This window comes from Panulirus ornatus, chromosome 24 (genome assembly GCF_036320965.1).
Source record: "Panulirus ornatus isolate Po-2019 chromosome 24, ASM3632096v1, whole genome shotgun sequence".
In the NCBI taxonomy this organism is placed as follows: Eukaryota; Metazoa; Arthropoda; class Malacostraca; order Decapoda; family Palinuridae; genus Panulirus; species Panulirus ornatus.
Window position 1 is genome coordinate 5,149,313 of NC_092247.1, and position 20,228 is coordinate 5,169,540.

Below are 20,228 nucleotides of genomic sequence, written 5' to 3' on the forward strand. Positions count from 1 at the left end.
TTCGCTGATGATACAGCGCTGGTGGCTGATTCATGTGAGAAACTGCAGAAGCTGGTGACTGAGTTTGGTAAAGTGTGTGAAAGAAGAAAGTTAAGAGTAAATGTGAATAAGAGCAAGGTTATTAGGTACAGTAGGGTTGAGGGTCAAGTCAATTGGTAGGTGAGTTTGAATGGAGAAAAACTGGAGGAAGTGAAGTGTTTTAGATATCTGGGAGTGGATCTGGCAGCGGATGGAACCATGGAAGCGGAAGTGGATCATAGGGTGGGGGAGGGGGCGAAAATTCTGGGAGCCTTGAAGAATGTGTGGAAGTCGAGAACATTATCTCGGAAAGCAAAAATGGGTATGTTTGAAGGAATAGTGGTTCCAACAATGTTGTATGGTTGCGAGGCGTGGGCTATGGATAGAGTTGTGCGCAGGAGGATGGATGTGCTGGAAATGAGATGTTTGAGGACAATGTGTGGTGTGAGGTGGTTTGATCGAGTAAGTAACGTAAGGGTAAGAGAGATGTGTGGAAATAAAAAGAGCGTGGTTGAGAGAGCAGAAGAGGGTGTTTTGAAATGGTTCGGGCATATGGAGAGAATGAGTGAGGAAAGATTGACCAAGAGAATATATGTGTCGGAGGTGGAGGGAACGAGGAGAAGAGGGAGACCAAATTGGAGGTGGAAAGATGGAGTGAAAAAGATTTTGTGTGATCGGGGCCTGAACATGCAGGAGGGTGAAAGGAGGGCAAGGAATAGAGTGAATTGGAGCGATGTGGTATACCGGGGTTGACTTGCTGTTAGTGGATTGAATCAAGGCATGTGAAGCGTCTGGGGTAAACCATGGAAAGCTGTGTAGGTATGTATATTTGCATGTGTGGACGTATGTATATACATGTGTATGGGGGTGGGTTGGCCATTTCTTTCGTCTGTTTCCTTGCGCTACCTCGCAAACGCGGGAGACAGCGACAAAGCAAAAAAAAAAAAAAAAAAAAAAATGTATATATCCATCCATTTGGTGCATCTTATTAATTTCCAAAACAGGGCCACACATGTGAAAGTTTTTCATCTTTTTAACAACCCTTCTCTCCATTGCATGTTTAAGGTCCACTAACAGTATTTTAAACATTGCTGAGTTGTCTGTGGGTTTGTATATCATACATGAAGTAGTCACCAACTCCTTCCATTGTGAAAAATTAGTAAACATGAAAGACAGTAAGGATTCTCTTAGTAGAAATACACCATGGGGAAGCATAGGTAAGAATGCTGGAAATATACTAGTACAGAAACAAGAAAATAATAAAAGGAATGAATGCAAGAAATACGGTCTCTGAATGACTTGTGATTTCCCTACCTTGCCAATAAGTGGTTTCTCTAATTGCTCCAGTATAGTGAGACAGAACACTATTGTGATATGCTCCTTGCACTGTTTGCTGTAGGGGCATTCCACCCCATGGATGCACAACATTGTTTCAGTTAGTGTTTGGTAGACTGCTCCTATTTTGCCTATGTTGAACATATCATCATCATATTCCTGTAGAATTATTTGTTAACATTTCTTTCAGTAAGCAACAGAAGTTTAAGTAACTGAGGCTGCTCCTGCCTAACTCCCATACAATTGCTTGCTGAAAGGTGTGCTGCTCCTTAACATGAAGAAATCAAAAATGAAACCCAAGTAAACTAACTGCTGATTTGTATGTTTGAGTTGACAGTACACTAGAATCAGTGTCACTCAAGAATGTCATGTCCTAAAGATGCTTGACTTACACATTTATTCTGACACTGGGCTGATTTTCTTAATTAGCAGAACTGAGCTGACATTTGCTTTTCGGACACCAAACTGCTCTTCCAACTGGTGATATAAACTATCAGGTTTGATCTACTCTTACTTTATCCATTAACATAATCCTGTGGCAAGGTGGCGATGGGAATGAATAAAGGCAGACAGTGTGAATTGTGTGCATGGGTATATATGTATGTGTCTGTGTGTGTATATATATATGTGTACATTGAGATGCATAGGTATGTATATTTGTGTGTGTGGACGTGTATGTATATACATTGTGTATGGGGGTGGGTTGGGCCATTTCTTTCGTCTGTTTCCTTGCGCTACCTCGCAAACGCGGGAGACAGCGACAAAGCAAAATAATAAATAATAAAAATAATCCTATTGTGTTTAGTTTTCTTAAAGATGTGCCAGATGCTCTGTTAAGAGTATCCATTTGGAAAGAAGCCTAAACTCCGCAATGATAAGTTTTTATCAAGGGTATAAGACATGTGTACAAGTAGGAAGAGAGGAGAGTGATTGGTTCCTAGTGAAGGTTGGTCTGTGGCAAGGATGTGCGACATCCCCATGGTTGTTTAATTTGTTTGTGGATGGGGTGGTTAGAGAGTTAAATGCAAGAGTTTTGGAGCAAGGGGCAAGTATGCAGTTAGTTGGGGATGAGAGGGCCTGGGAAGTGAGTCAGTTCTTCACCTATGATACAGCATTGGTGGCTGATTGGAGTGAGAAACATCAGAAGTTGGTGACAAAGTTTGGAAAAGTGTGAGAAAGAGAAAGTTGAGAGTAAATGTGAGTAACAGCAAGGTTATTAGGTTCAGCAGGGTTGAGGGACAAGTTAGTTGGGATTTGAGTTTGAATTGAGAAAAATTGGAGGAAGTGAAGTGTTTTAGATATCTAGGGAGTGAACTTAGCAGCAAATAGAACCAGGGAGGTGATTCATAGGGTGGGGTAGGGGCGTAGGTTCTGGGAGTAATGAAGAATGTGTGGAAAGAGAACATTATCTCAGAGAGCAAAAATGGGTATGTGAAGGATAGTAATTCCAACAATATTATATGCTTGTGAGGCGTGAGCTATAGATAGGGTTGTACAGCAGAGGGTGGGTGTTGGAAATTGAAAATTTGAGGACGATATGTGGTGTGAAGTGGTTTGATTGGTAAGTAATGAAAGGGTAAGAGAGATGTGTAGTAATAGAGTGTGGTTGAGGTAGCACCAGGAAAGCAGACAAAAAAGGCCACATTCATTCACACTCAGTTTCTAGCTGTCATGTGTAATGCACCGAAATCACAGCTCCCTGTCCACATCCAGGCCCCACAAACCTTTCCATGCTTTACCCCAGATGTTTCACATGCCCTGGTTCAGTCCATTATCAACATTAACAATATCTGTATTACAGTGAGACATTCATAGTGGAATCCAAGCCTCAACCCAGCAATGTGGCTTACACATCAGATTCCATTAATCTTCACAGTGACCTCACCTACAATTATCAGAAGCCTTCTGTGAGTAATATGACTTTCAGTGTTACAATCTAGGTAGCCTAATGTTAAAATCTAGGTAGCTTAAAAATCTAGGTACCTTAGTAAGTATCTTTGAATGATTTCTGTCTGAATATGTAGACTGCTCATGTGCCATATACAGTATGGAACTTCTTTGGCACTTAACTGGGGAATTTGAAAATGTCTGGCACTGTAAATTGCAGAGTAGCAAGTCAGGAAACAGTTACTTGCAACTCAGAATCTTTCCACATCCTTTGTCCCTACCCTTTCAACTCAGCTGATCATCAACCATCAAAATGCTATGGAGGATGCTATATTATTTTTGCACTACCCTGGTGGTACAGAAGTTGTTTGTAAATAATATGACATATATTACTGGAAATCATAACATGGCTGCATTTTGTCACATTGCTTTTCACCCTCTAAAATTTATACATCTTAATTGATTTGTCTTCACTGCTATATTGACATCGCTAGCCTTTAGCCTGACCTTATTGACAAGTCAGCGATTATGTGTAATGAATAAATAATGCACCAAAACGACAGTTCCCAATCCACATCGAGGCTCCACAGACCTTTCCATGGTTTAACCAAGACGCTTCACATGCCTTGATTCAGTCCACTGATAGCATGTCCACTCATTATAATACATCATTCCAATTCAGTCTATTCCTTGCACTCTATTCTGTTCTGTGAAGGATAAGCACTGCAGTGTGGAGGTGGAAGGACCGAGTCAAGAAGATTTTGAGTGATTGGGGCCTGATGAATACACAGGAGGGTGAGAGGCGTGCAAGGAATAGAGTGAATTGGAACGATGTGGTATACTGGGGTTGACGTGCTGTAATGGATTGAACCAGGGTATGTGAAGCATCTGGGGTAAACCATGGAAAGTTCTGTGGGGCCTGGATGTGGAAAGGGAGCTGTGGTTTCGGGCATTATTGCATGACAGCTAGAGACTGAGTGTGAACGAATGGGGCCTTTGTTGTCTTTTCCTAGCACTACCTCGCACACATGAGGGGGGGAGGGGGATGTTATTCCATGTGTGGCGAGGTGGCGATGGGAATGAATAAAGGCAGACAGTGTGAATTGTGTGCATGTGTATATATGTATGTGTTGGTGTGTGTATATATATGTGTACATTGAGATGTATGGGTATGTATATTTGCTTGTGTGGACGTGTATGTATATACATGAGTATGGGGGTGGGTTGGGCCATTTCTTTCGTCTGTTTCCTTGCGCTACCTCGCAAACGTGGGAGACAGCGACAAAGCAAAAAAAAATAAATAAAAAAAATATATATAGGGGAGAAAGAATACCCCCCACATATTCCCTGTGTGCCATAGAAGGCAACTAAAAGGGAAGGGAGGGGGGGGGGGCTGGAAATCCTCCCTCTTTCTTTCTTTTTTTTTTTCCAAAAGAGGGAACAGAGAAGAGGGCCAGGTGAGGATATTCCCCCAAAGGCCCCATCCTCTGTTCTTAACGCTACCTTGCTGATGCAGGAAATGGCGAATAGTATGAAATAAAGAAAAAGAAAAAAGGGAGTAATGGATAGTTATACAATGGTTTGGATGAGAGGTGTCTAGTGCTGTTGCATAGAATTGAGTGCCGAGCATGTAGATGTAGGACTGTATGGGGAAACTATTTATTTCATTGTGTAAGAGTTGAGTGTTTGAGGTGTCTTGGCAGCCAGTGATTATTCTGAATGCACTGTATTGTTTGGTTTGCATTTTTGTTATATTTGCTTTTGAGAGTATGGAAGATCTGGCAGATGAGTCATAGTTTATAGCACAAGATTTTTTTTCAAACCTGGTTTTAGTTAATTTTCTGTGGGTATTTAGTTTGTGTATTGCTTATGTGTTAATGTTTTTGATGCTGGGGGAGAATGTTGCGTGTTGTATTTGATGCTTAGAATAGAATGGTCAGTGCTTTGTTCAGTGGGAGTGACTGCCTGTTTAAAGTGACTGGAGATTGCGAGCTGAATTTGTGTCTGTTTGAGATTAAGAGTATCAGAACACTTTTTTGGAGACATACACATTCTCTTTTTTGGTGAGCCATTGGTCCTGTTGTGTAACATATTTTTATAAATATATGCTTCTACACAAAAAATTTTTGTTACAGGACTGTCTCCATGTGGTTACACCACAAGCAAAAAGTCATCCTTTGCAGTTTTGTACCATCATCAGTGGATGAAGATAGTGCTCCCTCAGAGGAACTTCTTACTCTGAAGTAGTTCATTATTTCCCAGTATCTTACTTATGTGGTACAGGTTTTGGGAAAATGAGTCTCATCAAATGATAGTCATGCAAACTGACAAAGAAATTCTCTTTTGAAAAATGGTTTATTTCCTTGGCTAAAAAAGCATTGTTTATTTTATGTATTCACTTCTATTAGTTATACATAGATTTTTTTTGTGTTTGTTACTAAACATTGTTTCCTTGTGATTTTTATGTTTGTTACTAAACAACATTGTTTCCTTGTGATCATGGTGGTATTTAGATCCAGCTGCTTCATTGCATCAAGCAGTTCCCAGGAAAGGGAGGTGATAACATGCTATCAGATAGCTTACAAGCAGCTCAGAGATTCCGCTCACTACATCCTGACAAGTTTCTCACCCTTGCAAACACTATGGTGGAATTCTGGGACAAAGGAAAGGATAATGAAAAAGAATTTCACATAATAAATCGACACCCAATAATCAGGTAATACTGAGAGAATACTGTTTTGTATGACTGTGTTGATATGGGCCCATATGTGTTGATATTCATTTTTTTTATTATATATAATTGCTACAAGACTCCTTTCTTGAAGAGGCTCTGGATTTACTCAAGGACCCCCCCTTAGGAGGAGCTCCTGGAGCTTCAAGTTTGCGCTACTTCCTGTATCTGGGATATGATAGACTCCTTTGGAATGAGAAGTTCTTTGACAAGACTGTACTCATAATAATACAGCATAGCCAAAGGAGACTATTCTCTCATGGTGTAACCTCAGTCACCAACCTCTGCAGTTTCTCACACGAACCAGCCACTTGAGCTGCAACATCAGCAAACAACAACTGACTTGCTTCCCAGGCCCTCTCATCCACAACAGACTGCCTACGTGCCCCTCTCAGCAAAACTCTTGCATTTACCTCCCTAACCACCCCATCCATAAACAAATTAAACAACCATGGGGACATCACACACCCCTGCTACAGACTGTCATTCACTGGGAACCAATTGCTCTCCTCTCTTCCTACTTGTACACATGCCTTACATCCTTGGCAAAAACTTTTCACTGCTTCCAACGACTTAACTCCCATACCATATACTCTTAAAATCTTCCACAAAGCATTTCTACCAACCCTGTCATGCCTTTTTTAGGGCCATAAATGCTACATACAGTTATTATTATTATTATTATTATTATTATTATTATTATTATTATTATTATTATTATTATTATAATTATTATTATTATACTTTGACGCTGTTTCCCATGTTAGCAAGGTAGTGCAAGAAAACAGACAAAAGAATGGCCCAACCCACCCACATACACATGTATGTAAATAAACGCCCACACACACACATAAACATACCTATACATTTCAACATGTACATACATATACATACTCAGACATGTACATATATACACATGTACATATTCATACATGCTGCCTTCATCCATTCCTGCCATGACCCCGCCACACATGAAATGACACCCCCCCTACCCTCGCGTGTGCATGAGGTAGTGCCAAGAAATGACAACAAAGGCCGCATTCGTTCACACTAGTCTCTAGCTGTCATGTGTAATGCACCTAAACCAAAGCTCCCTTTCCACATCCAGGCCCCACAAAACTTTCCATGGTTTACCCCAGACGCTTCACATGCCCTGGTTCAATCCATTGACAGCACGTCGACCCTGGTATACCACATCATTCCAATTCACTCTATTCCTTGCATGCCTTTCACCCTCTTATATGTTCAAGCCCTGATTGCTCAAAATCTTTTTCACTAAATCCTTCCACCTCAAATTTGGTCTCCCACTTCTCGTTCCCTCCACCTCTGACACATATATTCTCTCTGTCAATCTTTCCTCACTCATTCTCTCCGTGTGACCAAACCATTTCAATACACCCTCTTCTGCTCTCTCAACCACACTTTTTATTACCACACATCTCTCTTACCCTTTCATTACTTACTCGATCAAACCACCTCACACCACATATTGTCCTCAAACATCTCATTATAACACATCCACCCTCCTCCGCACAACCCTATATATTGCCCATGCCTCACAACCATATAACATTGTTGGAACCACTGTTCCTTCAAACTACCCATTTTTGTTCTCCGAGATAATGTTCTCGCCTTCTGCACATTCCTCAGTGCTCCCAGAACCTTTGCCCCCTCCCCCACCCTGTGACTCACTTCTGCTTCCAGGGTTCTGTCCGCTGCCAAATCCACTCCCAGATATCTAAAACACTTCGCTTCCTCCAGTTTTTCTCCATTCAGACTTACCTCCCAATTTACTTGTCCCTCAACCCTACTGAACCTATTAACCTTGCTCTTATTCACATTTACTCTCGGCTTTCTTCTTTCACACACTTTTCCAACTCATTCACCAACTTTTGCAGTTTCTCACCCGAATCAGCCACCAGCGTTGTATCATCAGCGAACAACAACTGACTTGCTTTCCAAACCCTCTCGTCCACAACAGACTGCATACTTGCCCCTCTCTCCAAAGCTCTTGCATTCACCTCCCTAACAACCCCATCCATAAACAAATTAAACAACCATAGAGACATCACACACTCCTGCCAAACTGACATGCACTGGGAACCACTCACTTTCCTCTCTTTCTACTCGTACACATGCCTTACATCATCGATAAAAACATTCCACTGCTTCTAGCAACTTACCTCCCACACCATATATTCTTAATACCTTCCACAGAGCATCTCTATCAACGCTATCATATGCCTTCTCCAGATCCATAGATGCTATATACAAATCCATCAGCTTTTCTAAGTATTTCTCACATACATTATTCAGAGCATTGCCATTTGGTAAACAGGCATCCATGCTACTTCTCTTTGTTGTATATCAAATGACATATTTCTTTCTTGTATCTCCCCTGATGATGTGATTGTTACACGAAAGTGCACTTGGGAACTTATCGTGTTTCATTTCCCCGTGGACTTATAGAAATGTGTATATATGTATATGTTTTTGTAAGTATATTTATGTATACATTGAGATGTATATGTATGTATATATGTAAATAGTGCATTTAATGTATGTATGTATGTAAATAGTGCATTTAAATAGTGTATGGGGGTGGGTTGGGCCATTTCTTTTGTCTGTTTCCTTGCGCTACCTCGCAAACGCGCGGGAGACAGCGACAAAGCAAAATAGGAAATATAAATATATATTCTTTCTTTCAAACTATTTGCCATTTCCCGCGTTAGTGAGGTAGCGTTAAGAACATATATATATATATATATATATATTGGTTATCAGTGAATGAAGGTTTGTGGCAGGGGTGTGTGATGTCTCCATGGTTGTTTAATTTGTTTATGGATGGGGTTGTTAGGGAGGTGAATGCAAGAGTTTTGGAAAGAGGGGCAAGTATGAAGTCTGTTGGAGATGAGAGAGCTTGGGAAGTGAGTCAGTTGTTGTTCGCTGATGATACAGCGCTGGTGGCTGATTCATATGAGAAACTGCAGAAGCTGGTGACTGAGTTTGGTAAAGTGTGTGAAAGAAGAAAGTTAAGAGTAAATGTGAATAAGAGCAAGGTTATTAGGTACAGTAGGGTTGAGGGTCAAGTCAATTGGGAGGTAAGTTTGAATGGAGAAAAACTGGACGAAGTAAAGTGTTTTAGATATCTGGGAGTGGATCTGGCAGCGGATGGAACCATGGAAGCGGAAGTGAATCATAGGGTGGGGGAGGGGGCGAAAATCCTGGGAGCCTTGAAGAATGTGTGGAAGTCGAGAACATTATCTCTGAAAGCAAAAATGGCTATGTTTGAAGGAATAGTGGTTCCAACAATGTTGTATGGTTGCGAGGCGTGGGCTATGGATAGAGTTGTGCGCAGGAGGGTGGATGTGCAGGAAATGAGATGTTTGAGGACAATATGTGGTGTGAGGTGGTTTGATCGAGTAAGTAATGTAAGGGTAAGAGATGTGTGGAAATAAAAAGAGCATGGTTGAGAGAGCAGAAGAGGGTGTTTTGAAATGGTTTGGGCACATGGAGAGAATGAGTGAGGAAAGATTGACCAAGAGGATATATGTGTCGAAGGTGGAGGGAACGAGGAGAAATGGGAGACCAAATTGGAGGTGGAAAGATGGAGTGAAAAAGATTTTGAGTGATCGGGGCCTGAACATTCAGGAGGGTGAAAGGCGGGCAAGGAATAGAGTGAATTGGATCAATGTGGTATACCGGGGTCGGCGTGCTGTCAATGGATTGAATTAGGGCATGTGAAGCGTCTGGGTTAAACCATGGAAAGTTCTGTGGTGCCTGGATGTGGAAAGGGAGCTGTGATTTCAGGTATTATTGCATGACAGCTAGAGACTGAGCGTGAACGAATGGGGCCTTTGTTGTCTTTTCCTAGCGCTACCTCGCACACATGAGTGGGGAGGGGGATGTTATTCCATGTGTGGCGAGGTGGCGATGGGAATGAATAAAGGCAGACAGTGTGAAATTTGTGCATGTGTATATATGTATGTGTCTGTGTTTGTATATATAGGTGTACATTGAGATGTATGGGTATGTATATTTGCGTGTGTGGACATGTATGTATATACATGTGTATGGGGGTGGGTTGGGCCATTTCTTTCGTCTGTTTCCTTGCGCTACCTTGCCATTTGGTAAACATGTTTACCAAATGGTGTCTTAGCTTCATCTCTTCGATGTATATCAACTGACTTATATTTTTCTCTTGTGTCGCCCCTGATGATGTGATTATTACACGAAAGTGCACTTGGGAACTTATCATGTTTCATTTTCCCTGTGGACTCATAGGAATATATACACATGTACATATTCATACTTGCTGCCTCCATCCATCCCAGTCGCCCCTTCCTCCTTCCCTCCCACCCACCACACATGAAATAGCGACTAAGTATAATACAATAAATAATAGAATATATGTATATCCAAGTTTTAAAAAAAAGCTTCCTTCAGCCTTGACCCAACTGATGATATCCTGACAGTCAACTTCCACCATATGAGCCGTCACTCTTTCTTCAATGTTTCTGTGGAAAAGGTTATCCCATGGTATGATGCAATGTTGACCCTTTATGATTTTCTTCTTGACTCAAAAAACTGTCTTCACTACAAGCTGAAAGAAGGTATGTTCATTAAAACAACACTTTCTCCACATTGTAGAATATAGTACATAAGTTTTTTTATTGCATATTGTCTTTTCATCAGGGTTAAGCATGCCTAAATTCTAACCATCACAAGTCAGATTTCCCAAAAGTAGCCATGAGATTAACATTTTACATAGTAAAACAGTCTTTTTCTATATTTTCATTGCCACCATATTTCATTAGCTTGGATTATTTCTATTTTTTTGCCTCTTCCATACATATGACCTATTACTTCAGTTGCAACCATGTTCAGTATAGAAAAATACATCTTGAGCTTAGGTGTTTTGATGGTATTGTTGAAGGCCTCAGCAGTATAGCAAAACATAGGCAAAATTAATATTACTCAACATGAAAACAAGGACAATTGATTGGAATATTTTGACAGTATAAAATAATGGGTACTGGTAGGGGATGATCAAGGTGCTAAGAATATAATGTAGCATGAGTCCTCAAATGCTTATCTTGGATTTTGACCATGAGCTGGGCTTGGGCAGTATGGTTCTCTGAAAGCACACTTACTAGACATGCACATGGTGGGAGCAAGGCGTACTGCAGATATAGAGTGACCAGAAGTTCCAATTTCATTCGTACAGTCCTGCACTTAAACTTGATGTCCTGCTGTTCCCTAGGAACTTTATGAAATGCAGAAATGTTCTGCCTTTGGAAAAGAACATAGATGCCCCCATTACCAAAAATACTATCAGTAAGCTATATGACTACATGGAATTTTTGCTGTTGTGATGCGTTCAGACAAGAATAGTAAAAGTCATGTATGATTTTAAAATAATATCTTTGTTGATCATGGATCATAAGAAGAGTCATACATGGCAGACAAAAGTACTGATCTTGTATAATGCCCTTCATTTTTATGAATGAGCATCTAAATATGTAACTTCATAATGATGCTCTTTTTTTAGGGGGATGTATTATTAAAGTATTCTATTTAATATTTAAATCTGTAAGCCATTGACTATCTCTGAAAGGTGAAGGTTTATCTCTCCTTCAAGAAAATAGCACTAATTTTTCATACAGCTATATATCAGTTCTTTGATAGTTGATATATGTTCATTCCCTCCTATAACAAAAGCCTATGTTGAGGTTAGAGTATGATATCATCATTGGTTTATTGAATGTGAGGACTGCTTAGATTATTATTCAAGAGATGACCTGCTTTTAACAAGACGATCTGATCAGTTAATGCAGATATCAACTTGAACTTTGGAACATAAGTGCATTGTCATAAGGTGTGTTGGGTACCACGAATAGGTCCCTGTGACCTTCATAGAATTAGTATGGTTATCTAGCAACCTCTAGAGTAACAGCAACATTGAAATTGACAATTTTTTCCTGTAGAACATTGTTGACAGTGAGATATATTTTGGTTCAACAAAGACAACTTTTTGGTTTAGTTTTGGTATCACATTTTGGACTGCATCACATTTGTGAGTTGTATGCATAGGTAATACTGTATTAGATTTTGTTTTGTGTTTTCTCTTATCTCTAACTCAGTTCCCATATGCTTAAGTGTGGATGAAGTGTATAAAACCTTTCATGTCACTGACATATCACTATGTTTTTCCATTGTTTTAGAGTACACAAAGGCTTTCTCACCACAATATGATATTTCCATTGTGGATGAAAGTAGATTTGTTAAGGGAAACTAAAATCTCCATTCACACATACACCCTCACACAGTAATGTATTCAGATATTGGTGGATTTGATGGAATAATGGCTATTGCTAAAGGGTTAATATTCAAGAATCATGTAAGGGAAAGTGCACTTGATATTGTTGGAGACATAGAGGGGCACTTGATGGGAAGAAAGGAAAGAGAAGGTACAGTAGGGGGAAAGTTAGCCCTCTTAAAAAAGACAGCCTTAAGTTTCAAGAAATAATGGAAGATGGCCCATTCATACAATTGGAAGAGTAACTGTAGAGGGGAAGTGCAGAGTGGTGTTGATACAAATTTATAAACCTCCAAAGAAGTCCAGCAATCCAGAACAAACATACAAGGATTACAGTGAGGGAACAATCAGGATGGTACATAAGGCAGTGAAACAGTCGCTTCTAAGAGATGATAAAGTAATGATAATAGGGGATTTTATTTAATAGGGGAATCTGAGTTATCTTGGTGATATGGAATAATGAAACAAAAATTTCTAGAGTGTATACAGGAAAAATTTCTTATACCAGCATTTCGGGGAGCATTCTTGAATGATACCTCATTGTTAGATCTCATCTTCATACATAATGTCATGGATTTATGTGCTGAAAAAGGACTGGTGATTGGGAATACCTGGTTTAAAAAGAGAGATATACATAAGTATACGCATGTAAGTAGGAGAGATGGCCAGAGAGCATTATTGGATTATGTGTTAATTGATAGGTGCACGAAAGAGAGACTATTGGATGTTAATGTGCTGAGAGGTGCAACTGGAGGGATGTCTGATCATTATCTTGTGGAGGCAAAGGTGAAGATTTGTAAAGGTTTTCAGAAAAGAAGAGAGAATGTTGGGGTGAAGAGAGTGGTGAGAGTAAGTGAGCTTGGGAAGGACACTTGTGTGAGGAAGTACCAGGAGAGACTGAGTACAGAATGGAAAAAGGTGAGAACAAAGGATGTAAGGGAAGGGAGGGAGGAATGGGATGTATTTAGGAAAGCAGTGTTGGCTTGCGCAAAAGATGCTTGTGGCATGAGAAGCGTGGTAGGTGGACAGATTAGAAAGGGTAGTGAGTGGTGGGATGATAAAGTAAGATTATTAGTGAAAGAGAAGAGAGAGGCATTTGGATGATTTTTGCAAGGAAATAATGCAAATGACTGGGAGATGTATAGAAGAAAGAGGCAGAAGGTCAAGAGAAAGGTGCAAGAGGTGAAAAAGAGGGCACATGAGAGTTGGGGTGAGAGAGTATCATTGAATTTCAGGGAGGATTAAAAGATGTTTTGGAAGGAGGTAAATAAAGTGCCTAAGACAAGGGAACAAATGGGAACTTCAGTGAAGGGGGCTAATAGGGAGGTGATAACAAGTGGCGGTGATGTGAGAAGGAGATGGCGAGAGTATTTTGAAGGTTTGTTGAATGTGTTTGATGATAGAGTGGTAGATATAGGGTGTTTTGGTTGAGGTGGTGTGCAAAGTGAGAGGGTTAGGGAGAATGATTTGGTAAACAGAGAAGAGGTAGTAAAAGCTTTGCAGAAGATGAAAGCCGGCAAGGCAGTGGGTTTGGATGGTATTGCAGTGGAATTTATTAAAAAAGGGGGTGACTGTATTGTTGACTGGTTGGTAAGGTTATTTAATGTATGTATGACTCATGGTGAGGTGCCTGAGGACTGGTGGAATGCTTGCATAGTGCTATTGTACAAAGGCAAAGGGGATAAAAGTGAGTGCTCAAATTACAGAGGTATAAGTTTGTTGAGTATTCCTGGTAAATTATATGGGAGGGTATTGATTGAGAGGGTGAAGGCATGTACAGAGCATCAGATTGGGGAAGAGCAGTGTGGTCTCAGAAGTGGTAGAGGATGTGTAGATCAGGTGTTTGCTATCAAGATTGTATGTGAGAAATACTTAGAAAAGCAAATGGATTTGTATGTAGCATTTATGGATCTGGAGAAGACATATGATAAGAGTTGATAGAGATGCTCTGTGGAAGGTATTAAGAATATATGGTGTGGGAGGCAAGTTGTTAGAAGCGTGAAAAGTTTTTATCGAGGATGTAAAGCATGTGTACATGTAGGAAGAGAGGAAAGTGATTGGTTCTCAGTAAATGTAGGTTTGCAGCAGGGTGTGTGATGTCTCCATGGTTGTTTAATTTGTTTATGGATGGGGTTGTTAGGGAGGTGAATGCAAGAGTTTTGGAAAGAGGGGCAAGTGCAGTCTGTTGTGGATGAGAGAGCTTGGGAAGTGAGTCAGTTGTTGTTCGCTGATGATACAGCGCTGGTGGCTGATTCATATGAGAAACTGCAGAAGCTGGTGACTGAGTTTGGTAAAGTGTGTGAAAGAAGAAAGTTAAGAGTAAATGTGAATAAGAGCAAGGTTATTAGGTACAGTAGGGTTGAGGGTCAAGTCAGTTGGGAGGTAAGTTTGAATGGAGAAAAACTGGACGAAGTAAAGTGTTTTAGATATCTGGGAGTGGATCTGGCAGTGGATGGAACCATGGAAGCGGAAGTGGATCATAGGGTGGGGGAGGGGGCGAAAATCCTGAGAGCCTCGAAGAATGTTTGGAAGTTGAGAACATTATCTCGGAAAGCAAAAATGGCTATGTTTGAAGGAATAGTGGTTCCAACAATGTTGTATGACTGCGAGGCGTGGGCTATGGATAGAGTTGTGCGCAGGAGGATGGATGTGCTGGAAATGAGATGTTTGAGGACGATATGTGGTGTGAGGTGGTTTGGTCGAGTAAGTAATGTAAGGGTAAGAGAGATGTGTGGAAATAAAAAGAGCGTGGTTGAGAGAGCAGAAGAGGGTGTTTTGAAATGGTTTGGGCACATGGAGAGAATGAGTGAGGAAAGATTGACCAAGAGGATATATGTGTCGCAGGTGGAGGGAACGAGGAGAAGTGGGAGACCAAATTGGAGGTGGAAAGATGGAGTGAAAAAGATTTTGAGTGATCGGGGCCTGAACATGCAGGAGGGTGAAAGACGGGCAAGGAATAGAGTGAATTGGATCGATGTGGTATACCGGGGTCGACGTGCTGTCAATGGATTGAATCAGGGCATGTGAAGCGTCTGGGGCAAAGCATGGAAAGTTGTGTGGGGCCTGGATGTGGAAAGGGAGCTGTGGTTTCGGGCATTACTGCATGACAGCTAGAGACTGAGTGTGAACGAATGTGGCCTTTGTTGTCTTTTCCTAGTGCTACCTCGCACACATGAGGGGGGAGGGGGATGTTATTCCATGTGTGGCGAGGTGGCAATGGGAATGAATAAAGGCAGACAGTGTGAATTGTGTGCATGTGTATATATGTATGTGTCTGTGTGTATATATATGTGTACATTGAGATGTTTATTTTTTATTTTTTTTATTATACTTTGTCGCTGTCTCCCGCGTTTGCGAGGTAGCGCAAGGAAACAGACGAAAGAAATGGCCCAACCCCCCCCATACACATGTATATACATACGTCCACACACGCAAATATACATACCTACACAGCTTTCCATGGTTTACCCCAGACGCTTCACATACCTTGATTCAATCCACTGACAGCACGTCAACCCCGGTATACCACATCGCTCCAATTCACTCTATTCCTTGCCATCCTTTCACCCTCCTGCATGTTCAGGCCCCGATCACACAAAATCTTTTTCACTCCATCTTTCCACCTCCAATTTGGTCTCCCTCTTCTCCTCGTTCCCTCCACCACCGACACATATATCCTCTTGGTCAATCTTTCCTCACTCATTCTCTCCATGTGCCCAAACCACTTCAAAACACCCTCTTCTGCTCTCTCAACCACGCTCTTTTTATTTCCACACATCTCTCTTACCCTTACGTTACTCACTCGATCAAACCACCTCACACCACACATTGTCCTCAAACATCTCATTTCCAGCACATCCATCCTCCTGTGCACAACTCTATCCATAGCCCACGCCTCGCAACCATACAACATTGTTGGAACCACTATTCCTTCAAACATACCCATTTTTGCTTTCCGAGATAATGTTCTCGACTTCCACACATTCTTCAAGGCCCCCAGAATTTTCGCCCCCTCCCCCACCCTATGATCCACTTCCGCTTCCATGGTTCCATCCGCTGCCAGATCCACTCCCAGATATCTAAAACACTTCACTTCCTCCAGTTTTTCTCCATTCAAACTCACCTCCCAATTGACTTGACCCTCAACCCTACTGTACCTAATAACCTTGCTCTTATTCACATTTACTCTTAACTTTCTTCTTCCACACACTTTACCAAACTCAGTCACCAGCTTCTGCAGTTTCTCACATGAATCAGCCACCAGCGCTGTATCATCAGCGAACAACAACTGACTCACTTCCCAAGCTCTCTCATCCCCAACAGACTTCATACTTGCCCCTCTTTCCAAAACTCTTGCATTTACCTCCCTAACAACCCCATCCATAAACAAATTAAACAACCATGGAGACATCACACACCCCTGCCGCACATTGAGATGTATGGGTATGTATATTTGCGTGTGTGGACGTGTATATATATATACGTGTATGGGGGTGGGTTGGGCCATTTCTTTCGTCTGTTTCCTTGCGCTACCTCGCAAATGCGGGAGACAGCGACAAAGCAAAAATATATATATATATATATATATATATATATATATATATATATATATATATATATATTATACTTAGTCACTGTCTCCCACGTTAGTGAGGTAGCACAAAGAAACAGACAAAAGAATGGCCCAACCCACCCATATACACATGTATATACATAACCACCACACATGCACATATACATATCTATACATTTCAATGTATGCATACATATACATACACAGACATATGCATATATACACATGTACATTTTTGTAACTGTAGAAAGTGAAGTGTTTTAAATATCTGGGAGTGGATTTAGCAGCGGATAGAACCCTGGAAACAGAAGTGAGTCACAGGGTGGGGAAGGGGGCAAAGGTTCTGGGAGCATTGAAGAATGTGTGGAAGGCGAGAAAGTTATCTCGAAGAGCAAAAATGGGTATTTTTAAAGGATTGGTGGTTCCAACAATGTTATATGGTTGCAAGGGTTGTGCGGAGGAGGGTGGATGTGCTGGAAATTAAATGTTTGAGGGCAGTATGTGGTGTTAGGTGGTTTGATCGAGTAAGTAATGAAAGGGTAAGAGAGATGTGTGGTAATAAAAAGAGTGTGATTGAGTGAGCAGAAGAGGATGTACTGAAATGGTTTGGTCACATGGAGAGAATGAGTGAGGAAAGATTGACAAAGAGGATGTATTTGTCAGAAATGGAGGGAACAAGTGGGAGACCAAATTGGAGGAGGAAGGATGGAGTGAAAAAGATTTTGAGCAATCAGGGCCTGAACATACTGGAGGGTGAAAGGCGTGCCAGGAATAGAGTGAATCAGAAAAATGTGGTATACCGGGGTCAATGTGCTGTCAATGGATTGAATCAGCACATGTGAAGCGTCTGGATAAACCATGGAAAGTTTTGTGGGGCCTGGATGTGGAAAGGGAGCTGTGGTTTAGGTGCATTACACATGACAGCTAGAGACTGAATGTGAACAAATGTGGCCTTTGTTGTCTTTCCTGGCGCTACCTCACATGCATGCGAGGGGAGGGGTGGTGCCATTTCATGTGTGGTGGGGTGGTGACAGGAATGGATGAAGACATCATGTATGAATATGTAAATGTGTATATATGTATATGTGCATGTGTGGGCGTTTGTGTATATACATGTGTGTGTGGGTGAGTTGGGCCATTCTTTCGTCTGTTTCTTTGGACTACCACGCTGACGCGGGAGACAGCGACAAAGTATGATAAATAAATGAATATATATGATGCTCCAGCTAGAACAAATAACCATAGAATGCTCAAGTTTGATTGCAAGGTAAACAAGAACATTAAAAGAGTAGAGGTGAGACAGGATATAGAGGAAAAATAATCATTGAAACTATACAAAGCTCAATAATTTCTAAGGAAACATAGATTGGGAAATGGAATTCAGTAGCTAGAAACCAGGGCTTTGTGATGAGAGATTCAGTGAAGTTTACAATGGAGTATTGACATGGGTATCTCAAGCCTCAAATACAGAGAGAATGGTAAGAAAGAGGAAAGAATGGTTTAATGAAAAATGTCAAAAGGCAAAGGAGCTTTGAAATGTGCAGAGGCAAAGATGTAGACAGCACTCAAGCCGACAAGCATTTGCAAGGTATAAGGTAGCATGGAATGATTACAAGAGAATAAGAAAGAAGAAACAAAGACACATACAAAAATATATTATGAACAAGACATGTGAAAATCCAAAACTTTTCCATAAATTCATCAGAAGTCAGTTAAGGAACATCACAAACATCTTCAGAGGGACCTTAAAATTCTGCCCTCTTAGTTTCCATACAACAACTATGGTCATATCTTTCTACTCACTTTCCTCAGTGGTGAATTTTGAACAGTGTATTCCAGTCTATTAGTAATATATCAAAAGTTCTCTACTTTCAATTATACTATATGCGATATTACATCATTAGTGTAAAGAGAGGGGTCCACATTCCTCTTAGTCACAATATTTGACATAATGAAGATATATAAGTAGTAGTATTCCTTCCTTCTCCCCACAGATACTGAAGCTAAGAGATAAACAAAACCAGGGCAAACAATTCCTCATACAGAAAGAAAAATCCCTGTCTACTGATGTGCTGTGCTTCAAAAGTGGCACACTACTCAAGAGTAGTATCCTTGCCAGTGAAATTGTGTATTAAGAATGCACCTGAACTAATTCAGCTGATATTTATAATCATGAATGTCTATAATGTCTTGATAGATGAATTTATGACTGTGAAATGTGACTTCTTTGCAGGTGAAATACTTGTGGTGGACAACATGCGGGTACTTCACGGACGTATAGGGTATAAAACTATTCAAGGAGAGAGACTTCTAGAGGGTGGCTACTGGGACTGGACAAACGTCAGCTCGATGCGACGTATCTTAGATGCCAAACTAGGGGTCACTTACGATTAGAGTAAAAAAAGTCACCAATGTCAAACATGATTTTAAGATTTGTTGGTGGTCAGATAGATCAGGACTGATAAGGATGGTTTGGTCATAAATATGTATATGTAATATATTTGTACATGATACAGCTATGGCCATCAGCATTCCTTGGGGAAAAAAGTAATTTATTTAATTGTTATATAGCTGTATTAATCACTATTTATATTTAGTGTTGAAATAACAGTAATAAAACTTCTATATCCAAATTAGTATTATGAAAATGATGACATTTGTTCAGATTTTGTGTAACCACCTTTGACAAAAGGATCCTTTTGTTGAATTTGTGAGATTGCTTCACGAAGTTATGATCACTATTTTAAGAATCTGGTCTGAATTAATCAAAATCATAAGCAAAACTTTGTTCCTCCTCTAATAACGGGGCTTTTTCTCCCTGCAACTAGGTTTGTCTCCATGAAATTGGAAATCCTCTTCAACTCTTACAAATTCCCCCAGATTATACACAGGAATAATTCATCTTTGGAGTACTGTCCACATATTTGAGGAATGCTAGCTTTATTTACTGAGCAGAGGTAACTCCTTATCAATCTGACATATCAACTCTCCTAGTCTGATTTCAAACTTTAGCAAGCTTGTCCTGCAGTTGGTTCTCATACTCTCCTCTTTAGATATAACACTCTGTTCTTGCAAGAACTGGCTTCTTGTGTGCTCTTGCTATTAACTAGACTATGTAATAGCTGTAGTATCACATGATATCTCTGTGGCACTGGGTAATTCACATGGGTGCTGATGATGTGTGTTTCTTTGCCTACAGCACAAAGCTTTACAACTGTTCCCCCTTTCAAGTCTTTCTTGATTAACAAATATGACCAGTTCTGTTTTAAAAGACAAGTTTTCTGCTGTCTCCAGAACCATTATATTACTTTTCTCCATATTTCTTTGTCACATTATCCCTTTTACATTTTTAAGGACAGGTTTTC

General features: G+C 40.5%; 1 protein-coding gene across 2 annotated transcripts in view; it reads left to right on the top strand.

Moving 5' to 3' along the window:
* LOC139757025 (gamma-butyrobetaine dioxygenase-like) overlaps nucleotides 1-19,496 on the top strand; it is a 31,592-nt gene extending 12,096 nt beyond the window's left edge. Inside the window, exons 7-10 of one of the 2 annotated variants that reach the window (XM_071677000.1) lie at nucleotides 3,155-3,260; nucleotides 5,754-5,956; nucleotides 10,418-10,584; nucleotides 19,097-19,496. In XM_071677000.1, the coding sequence (XP_071533101.1) occupies nucleotides 3,155-3,260; nucleotides 5,754-5,956; nucleotides 10,418-10,584; nucleotides 19,097-19,257 (637 nt within the window). In that variant the 3' untranslated portion in view covers nucleotides 19,258-19,496. The remainder of the gene's footprint in view (nucleotides 1-3,154; nucleotides 3,261-5,753; nucleotides 5,957-10,417; nucleotides 10,585-19,096) is intronic. The other variant, XM_071677001.1, reaches the window with a different exon arrangement.
* Nucleotides 19,497-20,228: the final 732 nt, after the last annotated feature.